This window comes from Xyrauchen texanus, chromosome 45 (genome assembly GCF_025860055.1).
Source record: "Xyrauchen texanus isolate HMW12.3.18 chromosome 45, RBS_HiC_50CHRs, whole genome shotgun sequence".
Classification (NCBI taxonomy): domain Eukaryota; kingdom Metazoa; phylum Chordata; class Actinopteri; order Cypriniformes; family Catostomidae; genus Xyrauchen; species Xyrauchen texanus.
Window position 1 is genome coordinate 21,201,840 of NC_068320.1, and position 20,210 is coordinate 21,222,049.

Sequence of the window (20,210 nt, forward strand, 5' to 3'; positions counted from 1 at the left end):
AGGAAACAGAATGCATCTCTTTCCAGAGCGGTATGATGTCTGCATGGTCCCAAAGTGTTTATACTTGTGTACTATTGTTTGTACAGATGAATGTAGTACCTTCAGGCATTTTAAAATGGCTACCAAGGATGAACCAGACTTGTGGAGGTCCAAATGTTTTTTCTGAGGTCTTGGTTGATTTTTTTATTTTTTATTTTCCCATAATGTCAAGCAAACTAGCACTGAGTTGGAAGGTTGGCCTTAAAATACATCCATAGGTACACCTCCTATCAGAAGCTTATTGGCTAATTGTCTAAAAGCTTGACATAATTTTCTGGAATATTCCAAGCTGCAAAGGCACAGTTAACTTAGTGTATGTAAAATTCTGACCCATTGGAACTGTGATATAGTCAATTAAAAGTGAAACAATCTGTCTGTATACAATTGTTGGAAAAATTACTCATGTCATGCACAAAGCAGTTGTCCTAAACGACTTGCCAAATCTATAGTTTGCTAATATGAAATCTGTGGAGTGGTTAAAAGTGTATGTAATCTTCTGACTTCAGCTGTATAAGGCCAATTAAACTATGTATGCAACATTTTTAAAACTGCCATAGTTGAAACAAAAACAAATAATATTCAATCACTCCCCTAACTGTATCACAGTTTTACTAAAATACCAAAGTGCAGTACAGTTAGTGCTAATAAAGAGGTGGTGATGTGGATTGAAAAGCCTTCTAATGTACAGTATAACTGTGTATGGCCAGAGACAATTTAGCTCGAGATGGAACACTTGTATTAAAATGAAGGGGAGAAATTGGAACCTTTTAAATACAGACATTGCATGTCACTCAGCTCAAGAACTTGCATGCGCATTAGCAGGACCATGAGATTTTCTTTTAGCATTTTTTAGCGTGATCTAAGCTAAAGAAGCACAATTTATGATCCCATTGTTGTCAGATTTTAATGCTGATTTGAAATATGTTCTTTCATCGTAATCTTGACCAACCGTTTTGGAGATATCAGTCTTTCTTCATTCATAGGAGCTGTTAATAACATGGTACATAAATCTGATAATCATTCAGTTCCATAGTATAGATCAAAATACCATGGTATTTCTGTCTGATACCATCACTGTACCTTATCAGTGTACTTTTATGAAAGAATGATACTACAGGACAGTAAATATGTTAAATTATATTTTGCTACCAGTTTAAACGAAGACCTCAAGTACAGAGATACTTTTTGTTGATTTGGGAAGATTTTCATCTGACCATCTGTTATTAAATGCCCAGGTTACAGTGTATCCTGATGGAAATGCTTTTGTTTTCCTTATACTTTTACTTTGTTGGCTTAGTCTCTACCTTCATTTATCTTTTATGTTATGGCTCTAAGTTATTCTTTTTAATCCCACATATCAGGCTATTTTTTTAGTTATTCTGAATGGTTTGAGGCAATGTGTATTTCTCAAGGAAGGAAGAAAGCTTTCTACTTCTCACTCTTTGTTAGTTTTTGGTCAAAATAACATTATGGCTCTCCTTTCTCTCAGGGTGCTTTTGTGTCCTTTTCCTTCCCAAACAATTGTCTATGTTTCATTGCATCTTTTTTTCTGCAGTCTTGAAAGTGTACAGAACTCTATTGTTAGACATAGAAATCATGACAGAATGGTTACCATGGCTTTCTGTTGGATCTCAGTGGTAACACACAGGAGAGTGGGACATACCGCCATCATCAGTGCATCTGATTGTGGGTTTTGATAATATGCTTCTGTCAAACCTCACATTTGCCTTTATCTTGTTTCTCGCACTTTTTTTTTTACATGTGTCTTCATTGTATTGTGATTCCAGTGGCCTCGTTGAGGGACGGCATGCAGGCTCAATATCCCAGCAGCCCACCACTGAATACGGTGATCCTTCAAGGGAACTGGACCTTTTCACAGACTTGCCCAAGACTATCCTACACCATCTGACCTCATTTGGGGTGGAATCCCTTGAACCAAGCCCCTTCAGCGTGTGTGTAACCAAGAGAGAGATAGAGAAAGTGTGTGTTGCCATGGCTTTCACACTTTCAGAAATCATGGCAGCCCGGCGACAGCAGCAACAGTCTCAAAGAGCAGGAAGAGGAGTCGTAGAAGTGGATGAATACAGCGCCAACCCGACTCAAGCATTCACATTCTATAACATCAACCAGGGTCGCTTCCAGCCCCCCCACGTCCACATGTAAGACAGACACATCAACATACACATCATCATCTTTGAATGGTTATATATATTGTTTTTTTATTTCTTTTTTTCCATACAGTGAAAGTGAATGAGACACAACATTTGGCCTAACATCTCATTTTTACCAAGTAAATGAAAACAGAATTGTCATTTTTGGGTGGAATACCTTTATGCAATTGTTCTTTGTGCCTTCTGTTTTAAAGACCACATGAAATGGCTTGACGTGCAGTCAACTGAACACTGAGCACTTTATTAGGAATTCGATTTCGACCGTAGCATGATTGTTGGTGCCAGATGTGCTGGTTTGAGTATTTCTGTAACTGCTGATCTCCTGGGATTTTCACACACAACAGTCTCTAGAATTTACTCAGAATGGTACAAAAACAAAAAACATCCAGTTAGGGGTAGTTCTGCTGACAAAAACACCTTGCTGATATGAGAGGTCAGCGGAGAATGGCTAGACTGGTTTGAGCCGACAGAAAGGTTATGGTAACTCAGATAACCACTCTGTATAATTATAGAAAAATTATGATCAGAAAGTAATCTCAGAATGAACAACATGTCGAACCTTGAGGCGGATGGGCTACAACAGCAGAGACCACATCAGGCACTTTATTGGCACAATAGTGTTCGTAATAAAGTGCCCAGTGAGTAAATGTCCTATTGGAACAGGTTCACTTGGGATGGGACATATCAAAGAGCTAATCATATTTAAAAAATAAATAAATAGTCCTTTAGTTTGTCATATTTCTGGATACACACCTGAGTGGAAGATTTTTATTTAATTTCCAAGATGGGAAAAACTGTACATTTTAAATGTGTATATATGCTAAAAGTTCATTTTGGCAATATTTAGGAGTACACAAGGATATTGATGGCCTCAAAGCTATTAGTCATGGACTAAAAGCCACAAAATTCCGCCACATTGATTTCAATGAGTCTTAAAGGTCTTGCTGAGGTTTTGAGGTCTTGCCAGGGTCAATAATGTAAATTTTTTTTGTTGTCCAGATCTTTTAAATTTCAAAGTCATTGATATTTTTTTCTGGGGCTTAAAGTAAAAAATGTCATGTGGTTTAAACATCCAGAGACAGTAAAAATAAAGTATCATAAAAGCTACGATTCTTGACTAAAGAAATGCTTGTAAGAGTAGTTCAGAAATGTAATATTTATTTTTTAACTATTGTGCATTAAAGGTGTAAACGATTATTTTTTTTCATGGAATGATATGCAAACATTTTTACTACTCCTTGAAAGATATTAATGAAATAGGTGTCCTGAGATATCTTACCAGTCTCTGTAAACAGCAAACAAAAATGTGTCCGCGGTCTGTGGACAAAGACGTTTTGTTCCTGTCAATCATTTGCACATTCTCATAGTATTGTAGTTGCAGAAAATTATTGAGGCATAATGACACTTTTATGCCATGTTGCTCATAACAGTTGTCAGTTGAGAGCGCTATTTTGCTGCTGTTGTTTTTGACAACTGTGTCAGTCTCAATAAAGCTAATTTGGTATCTTTGGAGTGCAAGGTTTTGGAAAAGGGGGGCATGGATAATCCAACAGCTCAGTTTGTTGAAATTCTAGAACGGCTTAAATCGTTTACAGCACATTTAAGATATGACACATATTTAAAAAAATAAAGGTGTGACAATGTACATGTATGTAGCCATTTGTTGTTTGTTCTAAAAAATTAAAAATAAAATTAATTATAATAATATTTATATTTATTGACATTATTATGAAAAGGCAGTTTGGTCAGGTCACATGCTGTAACCTTGAGAAAACCTCTTGATATTCTTTTCTAATCATTCTTAAAATTTATATATTTGTAAAAAATATATATTTTTACCTTGAAAAATGTGTTTGAAAACTTATTTTTGAAAATGTCTTAACTTGTGTATTGATGGTTACAACTCATGACACCTCAGTCATTAAATTATTTTAGTTTTTGTCGAAAATTATTTAAAAAAAATTATAAAATCAAATTAGACACAAAGATTACATTCCTGCGAACTTGGCACATGTGTTTTCAACTAGATTTTTAAAAGATTTCTAATTTGTATCTCCTCGGACAACCTTATTTGTCAATGAGCCGCCATCCTTTATTGTTCCTGTTTTGTCCAAGCTGTCTTTTTTGTGTCCTTGTCCTTATGAATCGCACTCATTTACAAAGAAAAACAAGTCACAATATGTGTGTAAATGTGTATCTGTGTGTGTTTGTGTGTGTGTTGTTGGTAGAGGCTATGGATGTGGCTGACCCAGCAGGAGATGCTCTAAAGTGGATCATTCTTATTGAAAAGTCTGCTGTGTCCCTCAGAAACTCACTTCTGATAATGCAACTGTTTAAATCACGAAAGAACGATATATAACATAATGTAATTCCTCGCCTCTCTCTCTCTCTCTCCTTCTGTGTTTCCGTAGGGTAGATCCGTTACCCCACGATGCCCCCAAGCCCCCGGGCTATACTCGCTTCGTCTGTATCTCAGACACACACTCACGCACTGACACCATTCAGATGCCATACGGTGACGTCTTACTGCACGCTGGAGACTTCACAGAGCTCGGCCTGCCCAGCGAAGTCAAGAAGTTTAACGACTGGCTTGGTGAGTAGTTTTTTTTCTCTTACCTCCTTATAAACCTGTGTGCCAGCTATTTTTTGTAGACATTTTATGTCAGCTGTTTGAAACAAAATCAGATTGAATTTTACATTGCATGCTTTTTAGAGGAGAAAGATGGGATCACTACTTTTTGAACTGGTCATATATTTAGAAGTTATCTCTTTAGAGATAAGAGTTAAAGGGGTAGTTCACCCAAAAATATTCATACTGTTTAGCCAGAGGGGAACTGGCCCCTACAGTGAGCCTCTCCCAAGGTTATTTGATATAACAATTACATTTTCTGTTTATGCATGATTTTCTGTAAAGCTGCTGTGAAATGATGTGTGTTGTGAAAAGGGCTATACAAATAAATAGGACAACCCAAAAATCTATTTATATTTGTATGTCAAATTTTAATTTTAGGGGGTAACTTTCCTTTTAAATGTACAATTAAACATATTTAAGTGCTTTTTTCAGAACTCAAAACTTACTCTGCAATACCAAAAAACAAAGATGCTAAAATTACTCATTCCAAATCTTGCAACTATCGGACAAAAGATAAATCAGTACTTTAATGCATTATTGACCATATACAGTACCTCTATATTGGCCCACACAGTCATTGTGAGGTAAGGAGGCAGTAGGATAGATACTTTTATATCTTAAAACTCTTAGCTCAGTATATTGTGAGTGTATATACAGTGCCTTGCAAAAGTATTCAGACCCCTGACCAATTCTCTCAAATTTCTGAATTACAAACGGTACAGTGAACTTTCATTCTGCTTGATATTTTATTTTAAAACACTGGAACTCAAAATCAATTATTGTTAGGTGACATTGGTTTTATGTTGGGGAAAAAAATGGAAATATCTTGCTTTCATAAGTTTTCAACCCCTGTGCTGTGGAAGCTGCCAGGTTACACAGATGAAAGAAATTGCCCTAACAAGGACACAATTAATTTACCATTGGCATCCACCTGTGAATCATTAAAGTTGCAATCACTTTTTATGAATAAAAAACCCATTGTTGAAGGATCATTGGTCAGGCTGTGAATCTGATGGAAAAAGAAGACCAAAGATTATTCCACAAAAGTTAGATATGAAGTAATAAAAATGCATAGATTAGGGAAAGGTTACAAAATAATATCCAAATGTTTGGATATCCCAGTGAGCACAGTTAGATAAAAATCAGGAAATGGAAGCTGCACCACACCACCACACAAGAATGGAGCTTACCTCCTACGTCATACGCCGGAACTCGACTCTCTTGTAAACACACACACGGACGGCCGTTACCGGAAGCCAGTGATTATAGTTTCTAAAGTTATAATATGGATATTTTTCTTACAAAAACACATCGCTTTGCTTCAGAAGGCCTTTATTAACCCCCTGGAGACGATTTTGATTAATCTTTAGATGGATGGATGTGCTTTTTTGGGCTTCAAATTCTAAGGTACCATATACTCCCATTATAAAGCTTGGTAGAGCAAGGATATGTTTTTATATAACTCTGATTGTGCTTGGCTTAAAGAAGAAAGTCATATACACCTAGAATGGCTTGAGGGTGAGTAAATTATGGGATGAAAAGCTAATTTTAATTTTAATTAACCCTTTAAAGAAGTTATTGTAGCAAAAGGTGGCTCGACCAAATATTAATGTGTTGGGGTTGAATATTTATACAAGCTAGATATTTCAGTTTTTTATTTTTCATAAAAATATTTCCCAACAAAAAACCAATGACACCTTACAATAATTTTGAGTTTCAGTGTTTTAAAATAAAATATCAATCAGAATGAAATTTCAGTGTACCATTTGTAATTCTGTAAAATGATAGAATTGGTCAGGGGTCTGAATAATTTGCAAGGCACTGTATGTATATATACACTCACCTAAAGGATTATTAGGAACACCATACTAATACTGTGTTTGACCCCCTTTCGCCTTCAGAACTGCCTTAATTCTATGTGGCATTGATTCAACAAGGTGCTGAAAGCATTCTTTAGAAATGTTGGCCCATATTGATAGGATAGCATCTTGCAGTTGATGGAGATTTGTGGGATGCACATCCAGGGCAGGAAGCTCCCGTTCCACCACATCCCAAAGATGCTCTATTGGGTTGAGATCTGGTGACTGTGGGGGCCATTTTAGTACAGTGAACTCATTGTCATGTTCAAGAAACCAATTTGAAATGATTCGAGCTTTGTGACATGGTGCATTATCCTGCTGGAAGTAGCCATCAGAGGATGGGTACATGGTGGCCATAAAGGGATGGACAAGGTCAGAAACAATGCTTAGGTAGGCCGTGGCATTTAAACGATGCCCAATTGGCACTAAGGGGCCTAAAGTGTGCCAAGAAAACATCCCCCACACCATTACACCACCACCACCAGCCTGCACAGTGGTAACAAGGTATGATGGATCCATGTTCTCATTCTGTTTACGCCAAATTCTGACTCTACCATCTGAATGTCTCAACAGAAATCGAGACTCATCAGACCAGGCAACATTTTTCCAGTCTTCAACTGTCCAATTTTGGTGAGCTCTTGCAAAATGTAGCCTCTTTTTCCTATTTGTAGTGGAGATGAGTGGTACCCGGTGGGGTCTTCTGCTGTTGTAGCCCATCTGCCTTAAGGTTGTGCGTGTTGTGGCTTCACAAATGCTTTGCTGCATACCTCGGTTGTAACGAGTGGTTATTTCAGGCAAAGTTGCTCTTCTATCAGCTTGAATCAGTCGGCCCATTCTCCTCTGACCTTCTAGCATCAACAAGGCATTTTCGCCCACAGGACTGCCGCATACTGGATGTTTTTCCCTTTTCACACCATTCTTTGTAAACCCTAGAAATGGTTGTGCGTGAAAATCCCAGTAACTGAGCAGATTGTGAAATACTCTGACCGGCCCATCTGGCACCAACAACCATGTCACGCTCAAAATTGCTTAAATCACCTTTCTTTCCCATTCTGACATTCAGTTTGGAGTTCAGGAGATTGTCTTGACCAGGACCACACCCCTAAATGCATTGAAGCAACTGCCATGTGATTGGTTGATTAGATAATTGCATTAATGAGAAATTGAACAGGTGTTCCTAATAATCCTTTAGGTGTGTGTGTGTATTAGGGCTGTCAATCGATTACAATTTTTAATCGAATCAATTATATGGTGACCTGATTAATCACATATGTAAATATTTGCTGAGAAAGCCCCTCATATAATAATAATTCATATATATAATGATGAAATAATTATACATAGTTATCTTTAAATATTAAAAAATTATATATATATATATATATATATATTGCATTGTTTAATACCATATTATTGAACATTTGAAGCCAATCATTGGCATACAGTTCACAGTAATCCCTTTCACAAGTGTCAATGTACACCTGCGTCAGACAGATGCTTGTGTAGCGTCTCGGGTGTGCTGTGTCATAAACATACATTTTTAGGTCACTGTGTCAAGTTAAATATATTTTGATACTTTTATATTTTAATACACATCTTGAGATCACTTAGTTTGGATTTGCGCTCCATCAAGTGTTTTGAACGCAAGAACGTAACACATGTTTGTGTTGTTCTGTCTGCTGAAGGGTTGTTTTCTTCACTGTATAAACTGTGTGTTGCCCATACAGCTGAAGTTTCTCTTACTGCCCTCTGCAGTAAACAGGTGGTACTACAAGCTTGCATTTCTCAGGAATCTTCCTTATTACAGTCCGGGGGAAGTGCGATTAATTGAGTTTTATATATATATATTTGTCTTAAGATGGTTATTTATATATTCAGCTTTAGTGTGTCAAAAGGAAAGGCACAGATAATGACTTGAAAGTAAATAACGCATTCATTCAAATAATATAAAAAATATTAGTTTGACTGATTATCCAAAACGCACAAGGATAAATTGACATTTTAAATAAACATATTCAAAATTACAACGAATGTATTAATCTGTGCAGCCATTATTTCTAAAGTGTAAACCTTAAAAATGATGAGTGTGCGGTCTCTGTTTATTGTGCACATCTGGTAAGGTGAACATTCAATAGGTAACTACATTTAACAATCCAGCCCTGGACATGACACACAAGGGGATTCAAATAGGCAAGAACAAGGGGCAGGTGCCGCTCGCAGCTGAAAGTTGGCATGATCAGCATTCCCATGGAAACAATCAGGGTTCCAATGTAAATGCTGAAACGCATGAGGGCAAAAATGTTGACTCGCTTGGAACAAAACAAACAGGGAACGGTGATGTCACAGACCCCGTCAGACAACAACCCAACCTGACAAGGTGACAGGACCGTGACAGTACCCCATGACGCCCCCACCCCAAGTGACAGGGGAACAGTCTCTGTGGCTGTGAAGACCAACATGGACTTGGGAACAGCCTCCATGCCTAAGAGGACAGGCAGTGACAGGGGAGCAGCCTCCATTGCAGTGAGCACAGGCAGTGACTTTGGAATTGCTTCCTCGGCTGGGAACACTGGTAGTGACAGGGGAGCAGCATCCATGGCTGTGAAGACCAACAAGGTCTGAGGAACAGCCTCCATGGCTGTGAGCACAGGCAGTGACTTGAGAACAGCTTCCTCGGCTGTGAGCACTGGCAGGACAGGGGAACAGCCTCCATGGCTGTGAGGACAGGCCATGACAAGGGAGCAGCCTCTGTGGTTGTGAGCACAGGCAGTGACTTGGAAACAGCTTCCTCAGCTGTGAACACAGGCAGTGACTTGGGAACAGCTTCCTTGGCTGTGAACACAGGCTTCCGGCACTGGCTCTGTGATGGACGAGGCTTCACGAATTGGCTTGCTGACCGTGGCAGGTGTGGGCACTGACTGCAGCAGGGGAATGCTGGCAGGGAAATGACTTCTGTGGCTGTGTGTGCTGGCAGTAGCAGGGGAACGGCTCCCGTAGGTGAAGGCAGCTGCAGGGGATTGGCCTCAGTGACCGTGGGCGCTGGCAGTAGCAGGGGAATGGCCTTCTTGGCCGTGGACGTTGTCGGCTGCAGGGGAACAGCACTATGCAACATTTTTCACAAGTGCCTTAAACTTTTGCACAGTACTGTATTGTAAAGCAATTAATGGAAAGGAGGAGGTGAGAATCGGCTTGACAATATAAATAATAGTTTAATAAGCAATTTAAACAAAAAGACAAACACACAAAGTGTGGGACAGCTGCCTGTAAATCTCTCTCTCTCTCTCTGTCCTACTGCAGTCGGCCTTTATCCCACTCTGAGGCTTGATTAGCCTGATTAGGGGCTGCGTGTGTAGCATCACGACACCGGCTCCGCCCTCCGCCCTGTCACATGTATATACTGTATATTGGCCCAGAGTTAGTGCTGTTACTCATTTCATATTGTAATTGTGCATTTACATAGAAGTCTTAAAGGCACAGTAGCATTAAAACTACCTGTTTAATTCTAAAGGTTATAGAGTGGGTGGATAAATGGTCATGAAAAAACTTTTTTTTGTGCAAAAAAACCTTGACTAACATTATAAGTGGGCCTCAGGGAAAAAAATGAATGATTTAAAAATGTATGATATGACCCTTTTAAGCCCTTTCCTATTTGTTATATGGATGTAACTGTTTATTGTTTGACAGCAACATTATCAACAATCATTGAGAATAAATAAGCAATATTTTATCTCTAGAGGCAGATCATTTGGAAAAGTTTGTATCTGGTTAGTGCTTCTGTTATTCAATCAAAATGAAGTGTGCTCACTAGGTTTTGCTTTAAGTATTTTTTCAGTTCTATTTAAAATCTTTTTTTTTTTTTATCACTTTCAGTCTTTTGGTTTAAAAATATAACACCACTATATTCAATACAGCACAGCATTCCTTAAACATAAACAACCAATATTCCAAATATTTTGGCTATTAAATGAACAGCCTACATACAAAACAAATGCACCGACACATAGTAGTAATGACTGCATTTCTACAGATTTGGAATGAGGAGCTTATAAAAAAAATTGCAATTCCTTCAAGCCAATTTAATAAAACAATGAATATTAGTCAGAGATATTATTCATGCATCATCATATCATGCCAGAGATAAGATTCATGCACCAAAAGTGGTTAATGTTCTGTAAAATGATTATTGCATCATTAATGTTTTAATTAACATCGTCTATTTAACACATCCAGATATTATTTTTGTTAATATTATTATTATCTACATTGTAGCAATTGATCATTTTAGTGCAGGAGCACAACACCAAACTGATGCGGAGCATGAGAAGCAGAGTGCACGTCTGTGCTCCTTTATGGGTGCTCCTTCCACTGACTCGGCAACATCTGCACAACAGACGTCACAAAACAAACATGTTGCATGTCGAATTAACAGGTTTATACATCTGTAACATCTTAAGTTCAGTAACTATGCAACAAAGCACTGTCTCTCTGCACGTGCTTACACTTCTGACACTGCTCACAACTGCAAGAGTGTGAAAGTAAGAGACAGAGCGGATTTACTCGCGCAACTTCTGGAATTACAGTTTGATACAAAAACAAGTTAATTGATTTGATTTGCTCATATCTATTGTTCGCAGCTGTTGGTTTACTAATTCGCAGCTGCCCTGTAAAGTGAATCAAAGTGTGCGTGAATATCCCGCATTATGAACGTGGAAATTGCAGGAATTATTAAAACTGTGCACAATACCCGCAATCCTACGCTGAATTTCAGGCTCTGAAAACTGTATTATATTAAATATTAAAGACCTTGTTCCCCTCCTTTATGAATGCATTATATAAAAAAAATCATTACTCCGCAATCTGCTAAACTAATGGAATAAAAGGTGCAAAAACACCCAAACCACCGGTCATTGCGAGCCAACATTGGTCCACATGGCCATCAGTGACATTTAGAGGTCATAGCAAAGACTTAATGCTTTAGTTTGGAATGTACTGCATTGCATCTATAAGAAATATAAATTATGTCTAACATCCACAAAGATGAGCAAGACTTAAAAGCAATCATATACACAATCAGAGCACTGGCTTGTGTGTTTTTTTATTCAGAATAGGAATAGCATGCAGGAGATTTGAACGAATGGATAGAGGTTAGTCAGCAGGGTGCACGAGACACCAGTCAGATTAAGACTCCCTTGCGTCTGTCTCATCTTATTTTCCTTTATTGATTCTTTCCTGTCCTGCGTCTTTCTTTCTCTCTGGTGCGTCTTCCTGTGCCAGAAAGAAAGTTCTCGCGTTTGTTCTCGCGTTTGTATCTGTATAAATATTTATAACGTCATTCTTTTTCTCATCTCTGTATCTTTGCTCCTGTGTATCTGAGAGAATGCGCTGTGCCTTCTTTCTTTATCCAGCAACAATCCTCTGAGATGTGATTTACTTTTTTATCGTACAATACCTTATAGTGTGTGCAAATACACACACAGACTCATATGGCTCTTAATATGGTGATGCTGTTAAGTCTCTTGGCATCTTTATCATTGTCAAAAAAATTCTCACTATGTTGCTCTTTGGCTCTCTGATGTTTGCGAGATCTCTCTTTTCTCTTTGTCTAGGCTTCAGAAAGGGGCTTGTCAGCTTTAATATTTTATCCAGTTTGTGTTCACCAGTAATGGAATATCACATTGGGCCTCAAAATAAGCATCACAGTCTGAAAGCTACTCAATGGAGTGGAGGTCTTGAAGTGCATGAATGGATTCTAGCTTTTTTAATTTTATTTATCAGTTACATATTGATAATTACATTTTTTTATTTTCTTTGTTGACTGCAGTAGTATCCAAATTGATTTGGGGGTGAGGTTTGCTTGCTAAAGCACTTTAATTTTTCAATCGTAATAATACACCTGCAAGTTTTAGGAACATTAGGATTTTTCAGTTGATACTGTAGTTCAGGGGTTCCCAACCTTTTTTGTGCCAGGGACCAGCATATTCATAAAAACAATTCCAAGGTCCAGTTGTCAATTTGAATGCCTCAATTTTAAGATGGATCGTTTGGATTCGGAACATATCACTGTGTAAAACAGTAACAGCCTATAATTTATTTGCATATAATGAACTAGGTGGCAACAAAGGCTACTTGTATACCAGTCTTTTTAAACTTTCAGACCGGTTCACAAAATGTTTCCCTTTTCTCCCATACAATTAGGTCTACTTCAAAAGCAACTCACACAGCACTCACTCACTAGCAGGTGGCAGTAATGGCAAATTGTATGAAAATACCAGTCCATTTCACCTGTCAAATCTCTCCAGAACCACTAAAGACAATCACTTCAACAGCAAATTATTGTTTTCACTCACCAACAGGTGACAACAAAGGCTAATTGTATGAAAATAAGAGCCAGTTTCAACAGTCAGACAGTTTCAGAATACAATAGCAAACACACAGTGATTTCAGCCAATCATTTTTAAAAGTATAAAATTTGAGATTAAGCTTTAACAAAAAATACCAGACCAGACCAATGAGAACAAAACTATTTTACTGTGAGGATGAACTGCTTATTGATATTACTATTTGTAGCTGTGCACAAGACAAGCTGTTCTTCCTGGGCATTCATAAAAAAACATGCATCCAAAACAATGCACACAAATTCCAGGATACAATAAAATGGAATTTAAAAAGGTCTGCTTCACAAATATGAACGAAAACCAGCTTACAGTCTGATATCCATCTCAGTGAGACCCCTGGGATTGCTTGGCAGCCACAAGATCATCATACCGGGTTGTCAACCATTGTCAACCATCATGCTTGATGGTTGACAATGAGACACGCAGGGTATTCCCAATCAATTTTAAACTATTTATTGTTTATGTTTTGGATTAAATAACATGACATGTTAAAAAGCATTTAAAAAAGACAATTATTATTATTAAAAAAAAAAAATTATTCTGGGAATATTTCAAGGCTCGGTACTAACGGGTCCACGGACCGGCACCGGTCCGGGGACCGGGGGTTGGGAATCACTGCTGTAGTTTGTGTGCATGTGTTTAGAAGGTTTAAGTCAACGTGAAGTTCAAACAGATTTAATTTCTTGAAGGGATAGTTCACCCAAAAATGAAACTTCTCTCATTATTTACTCACCCTCATGCCATCCCAGATGTGTATAACTTTCTTTATTCTGCTGAACACAAACAAAGATTTTTGTAGTATATTTCATCTCTGTTGGTACTGTCAATGAACGTGAATGGTGACCAGACCTTTTGAAGCTCCAAAAATCACATAAAGTCAGCATAAAAGTAATTCATAAACTCCATTGGTTTAATCCATGTTTTCAGAAGCTATATGATAGATGAGAAACAGATCAATATTTTAGTCTATAAATATCCACTTTCACAATTTGAAATTGAAACTTAAATATTGATCTGTTACTCACTCACACCTATCATATAATTTCAGAAGAGATATTCATGGATTACTTTTATGCTGCCTTTACTTTAGGATCTTCAAAGGTATTGCCACCTTGAACGCACCTACAGAGCTGAGATATTCTTCTAAAAATCTTTTGTTTGGGTTCTGCAGAAGTTATACACATTTGGGTTGGCATGAGGGTGAATAAAAAAAAATTTGGTGAACTATCCCTTTAAGACAAGATTAATCGGTGCAAATTACTTCTTTATTGGTCGTTAAATCTTTCATAATTTGAAAGAAATTGCTCCATCTATGAAACAACTTTCCGTATCGGCTTATGTCACCGAGCCCTCTTATTTTTCATCCATTTTTCACAATATTACTGGCATTTTAGTTTTTCTTCCACATGTGAATGATATTATCGAGTTTTCTGGACACGTATTTTAAGATTCCACAACAAACCTTTGGTCGTGGCAGTCACCTCCCCACGTGCGCTCTCCTTCGGCGTCATTCATTTTCATTTTGCACCAGTTGAGGTAGGACTAAGGAGCTGAGACACGAGCATGTAGTGGAAGGCAAGTTGAACTCAATTATAGGGTGCGAGTGTGAACACAATACAGAGAGGGAAAGTAACCCTTGCATGAAAGGTCCAATATAACAAAGCACCGCTTCTCAAAAAACTAAAAATACAAATCTCTTAGCAGTTCTGTAACATTCATCCTGATAATATCAGAAATACCCTCTCCTCCTCGCTCCAGGCAAAAATCATGCCACTATTCGCTCCGCTCACATACTCTATCCGGATACATTTATAAACAGCATTTAATTTTTTTTGGAAACACTCTTCGTCCACACTGACGTTTTCAAATGTTTTTAAAAAGTTGCTCATTCACACAGAAATTTCTGAAAACGCTTAAAAACCCTTACTGCACATGCTTAAAAACATAATGTTATAATGTCATAATGCATAATGAAACATGGCCTGCCACTGGACAACAATTCAGAGTAAACTTCCTGTCACCTTTCAAAGAATGCATTGTGAAGGTTGTACAAAGTAACTTTATCTTTAACAATGCTATCAAAGTGGAAAAGTGGATAGCAGGCACAACAACGCTACTACAATATGGGCTGCCATCTTGATTGTTTTTGGGTTGAATGGATCACATGACTGCATCATATCATGACAACAAATACGTCACTGTTTTTGAATATCTCGGTTTTCCCTTTACACACTACAACTCGGAGATGGCATTTTCAAATATATCCACTTGGGAGAGCGTTTTCAAAAAGCTCAGTTTTCCCTGGACAAAAACGCTGTCTCAGTGTGGACAGAAGGCCAAAATATAGCAAAACGTCATGCATTTGCCCCCAAAAAATGTATTAGTGTGGACGTGGCTCAATCCTTTTTTTGCATTGTTTTTCAGTGTTATTTTTCTAAATAGAATCTGTTGTGTGAAGGCCACAGCTGGGAAGGGGAGCCATAGTATAGTTTTCCTCTCCCTCTCTTTTTATCGGGTCAGAGGAGGCTTGGTAGTTCCCCTGTCTTGTCTTGTCCTGTCCATATTATGACTAATGGATTAGCCCAATAGTGTTCTGACAGCTGCGTGGGTTGTGCGAGTGTGTGGGGTGGAAGAATCTTGGGAGAAAAGTTTACACCTTTCTTTTCCCTCTCTCTCCTTTCTCCTCTCAACTTTGGAATTTTCCCTCCATTCTCTCTCTCTCTGGTTTCTGTCTGGAGAGAAAACCGTCATGAAACTTTAATGTGCTCTCCCTCTTTCTTCCTTCAAGCTCTACAGCTCTCTTCTTTTTGCAGTTTTTTCACCTTGCCGTGGGTTTACTCAGCTGAAGGTTTAGCTGTGGATTATTTACAGGGTAGCTTGACTCTTGTTAAACAGAAACTTAGACAATTCTGACATTTTTTGTGTATATTTGTGGCTCAATACTTGTGCACGGATCTGTGTATGTGTGTTTGTGTGTGTGGAAGAGAATTGCTTATGATGAGATCAAATTAATTACAATATCTCAGTTGATATTCATTACATGTTGATGTACAGCTTCCATTGTGCCCCCACCTTGTCTGTGTGTGTGTGTGTGTGTGTGTGTGTGTGTGTGTGTGTGTGTGTGTGTGTGTGTGTGAGCGTGTATTTATCACTTTGTGGGTAAATGTCCAAATGTCCCCATAAGGATAGTAAAACCCGAAATTTTTGACCTTGTGGGGACATTTTGTTGGTCCCCATGAGGAAAACAGCTTATAAATCATACTAAATTATGTTTTTTGAAAATGTAAAAATGCAGAAAGTTTTCTGTGAGGTTTAGGGGTAGGGTTAGGTTTAGGGGATAGAATATAAAGGTTGTACAGTATAAAAACCATTATGTCTATGGAAAGTCCCCATAAAACATGGAAACACAACATGTGTGTGTGTGTGTGTGTGTGTGTGTGTGTGTGTGTGTTAATGTGCATGGATGGATGTTATGTGTGCCTGTTATAATACTGTACATTTACATGTCACACGGATACCTGAAGAAACACAAATAACACGCTGTTTGCATTTTTGTGCACGTTGGCAGAATGATTTTTCTCTTCATCAAAGCATTACTGTTTCTTGTTGAGCCTGATAAATTATATGGACTTAAAAAGATTTTACAGTAAGAAGAAGGAAGATTGAGAACTAAAGTGTAACAAGGTCATTTTAGCAGATGTATGAAGTCAGTTTCCCTCTAATGTAATAGCATTCATACATTTAAATTGTGGCTGAAGTGTTCAAATACTTCATGGGGCCACTGTATATTGAAATGTTGCAAATGAACTATTTAAATTTGTCCACTTGTTCTTTTAAAACCTACCTGGTCTCATAGAATCACATTACTGTATCTACATTTTTGCCAGATTTTTACATGGCTTGTTTCCTGGTGAAATAAACGCTAGAGGCACTACAACAGCAATTACTTTTATTCACTCAAATCATGAATAAAATGGCAGATTATCAGTTCATAAACACTTACTTTTCACTCTATTTCTCACACAATGCTGTCTTATGTTATCTTAACACTTTTACTATACCACATGACTTGTAAGTTCATGTTAATGTTTGCATGACATAGCCAGCTACATTTCAAGCATGATTAAGTTGCACTTCAAGTCAAGTCAAGTCAAGTCAAGTTGTCGTTCAACCATATACAGTTAGTACAGTAAACAGTGAAACGAGACAACATTCCTCCAGGACCATGGTGCTACATAAAACAACATAGGACAAACACAGAACCACATGAGACTACACAGACTAAATAACATACCTATATAAAGTGCACGTGCAAACGTGTGCAAAATGTATGGGACAGTACAATAAATTAAAAAAAATTAACAGAACAATAAACACTTAATAAACAGGACAATTAACACTTGTGCTGCAAAGTAATTGTTTGCGGTGAATATATATATATATTTTTTAGCACCACACAGTGGACATTTCACCCTGGAACTGCAAACATGCTATAATGAGCCACTTAATGTCATTTTGCAAAAAATGGCGCCACATTCATATATTTGTTTCATGAGTCCAGGCTGCTGGAAACTGTTCTTATCTGAATCGACAAAACCAACCAATCAGCATTGCCGCTATCCAAATTGAATTCAGCAATATTTTAGTTAAAAAAATATAAATACTGAATAATGAACATTGTGATAAGGAATGAATTGAGAAAACGGTTGTAAAAAACAAAGACAAACCTTTTCATAATTTGTTTCGGATGTGTCATTGGGGCATGAATTATGTATCTATAGTGAGTACACTGTGCAACATGACAAGGTGAGAGTTTACAAGATTTTTTTTCTTTTTTTCCTGAAGAATAAGAATGAAATTGAAATGCTATTTATTCATATTTTGCCCAAAAATGACAAAACCTCACATATTCTCAAAAGCTGTGATTGTTCATTTGTGTTCCACAATACACCATGATTACATTTTATTTGATAAATGTGCAGGTATACCCTTGGCAGATACTTTTTCAGTCAGACAGCTTACAAGAAAGTGCACAAGATCACATAGGTGGTAAATGTCTCGCAGATGTCTGCAGAATTACATAGATAGGCTCAAACACACACACAGAACACAGCACAAGAGAGCTCGGTAATCCTCTTGAATGAGTTCTGAGTTTTGGAGGTTGGAGGATTTGCTCCATCAAAGTCAGTAGACCACCCACCAGAGGAGAAATGACAATAGCACTCAAATCCGGACACTTCCACTGGGCTTATGCAACTCTAAAGCCCGCTTCTAACAGTCCATAGAGTATACACTCACATACACACAAATGTGGCGATGTTGCAGCTCATAAGACATGTTTGAGAGCAAAAGAGATGTTTTGTATGGTGTATGTGTGTGTAAGTTGCACTAGCAATTCTGTCTGCCTGTGTGATTCTGTTTGGGCACGTACGGGCATGCATTCATTTGCTTTAATTGCACTTTTTAAAAAGTGTAAGTACATAAAAGAACAAAAGCTGTTGTCACTCAGATTCTCAGTCAAATTTAAGCTATTGCCAGCTTGAAAGTGCTTTTGAAATCAAAGACAAAGGGCCCAAGAAGATAAAGACTAATAACAACAAGCGGCACACATTCGGCCGTGTGTCCGGATTAGGCGCTTGGACAAAAATCGTCATTCTTTTATTTTCCTCACATTTCCCCACTCCGTCACGTCACAAAAGTGGTGGGCTCGTCTTTTCCATCCTCCCTCTTGTTGGCATTTTGTATTTGTGTGATTGATTGCTTCCAAATACTTTTTTTGCTTTGTGCTTCTAAGAGAATGACTCCATTGTAAAACGGTGATTCTCTCTGTAATTCTACCTTTGAAGGTGCCGGGCCGTTTGTGGAATCTATATGAGTGAGAGACAGAGAGAGAGAGAGAGGGAGAGAAAGTGAAAAGAAAGGCAATGAGTGCACAGAGATGAACATATGCACCGGGAGATTTTCACACTTTTGCACTGCCTACACATTTATGTAAAAACCAAAGGCACACAGCATAAACACAATATGAAATAGTTATCTCTTTTTGGAAGAGGTACATTACAAATAAATGTGTTGTGAGATTATAGAGGAAGGGGGATCCAGTGGCTGACTTGAATAAGAAAACAAAAGATCAGGTGCCATTACAATTTTTTACACTACTGTTTCGCACATTTCAGTCCAACTTCTGTGCCCAGATGTATCCTGAAGATACAATTTTTATGAGAAACTCTTTTGGCTGATGTTTTGTGCTTGTCACATAATATTTAGTATGGATGAAAAAGAGACACGGAGCTTGTTTCTCCCCTCACATGGCCTGACCTGTTTTCATAGTATTTTTTACTTTTTTGCCACTGAAACATAAGTGCCATTGTTTCAGGTCAAATAAAAAGGTTGCTCTACAAATGTCTGACGAACTGAGTTGTAAAATGTCCATCATGGTCCTTTTTTATCAGTTGTATTTGTATTTCTATCCAATATTGCCAACATTTTAAGTAAAAAATGACAATGCATGAGCAAGTCTGATGAAACGTGTTCTATTTAATAATTTGCAGAGTTGGGGAACATACTTTTAAAAGTGTACTTACATTATTGCGTTATTGATTTTTCTGGCTGAGAGCAGCAGAGCACTATGGCGGTCTCTGTCACAAGAGGCTCTAAACACATGCTTCTCTGAGAGTCTATATGGGAGCTTCATTTGTTGCATAGAAACTGCTGTATGGAAACATCAAGATGTGAATAAAAGCTCAAAATTTCCAATCAAAAACTAAAGGTAGACAGATATATCGGTTTTGCCAATTAATCGGTGCCGATAGTTGCTTTTTGGAACTATTGGTTATTGTCAAAACTCTAGGCCAATAGTTGCAGATATATATATTTTTTTTAATCATTCCTCTGTGGCTGGCTCTAGAGGATTCTACAGTTAAAAAGTCTTGGCTCTATATTATGACAGCAGCCTCTAAAAGTGAAATAAAAACAATCGTGTGGGGATTTGCTATATCTAAATCTTTCATAATTAACAATATTTACCCATATTTTTATTCTCACTTCAATACATGTTTTATTATTCTGATTAGATAGTCAAGTGTTTTAAAGTGAAGCGAGGGCATGCAAAGAA

At 37.7% G+C, this 20,210-nt stretch overlaps 1 protein-coding gene across 1 annotated transcript in view; it reads left to right on the plus strand.

Moving 5' to 3' along the window:
- LOC127637633 (metallophosphoesterase domain-containing protein 1-like) overlaps positions 1-20,210 on the plus strand; it is a 60,112-nt gene that overhangs the window by 1,278 nt on the left and 38,624 nt on the right. The window contains exons 2-3 of the mRNA XM_052118793.1: positions 1,827-2,198; positions 4,622-4,803. Coding sequence (XP_051974753.1) covers positions 2,032-2,198; positions 4,622-4,803 — 349 coding nt within the window. The 5' untranslated portion in view covers positions 1,827-2,031. The remainder of the gene's footprint in view (positions 1-1,826; positions 2,199-4,621; positions 4,804-20,210) is intronic.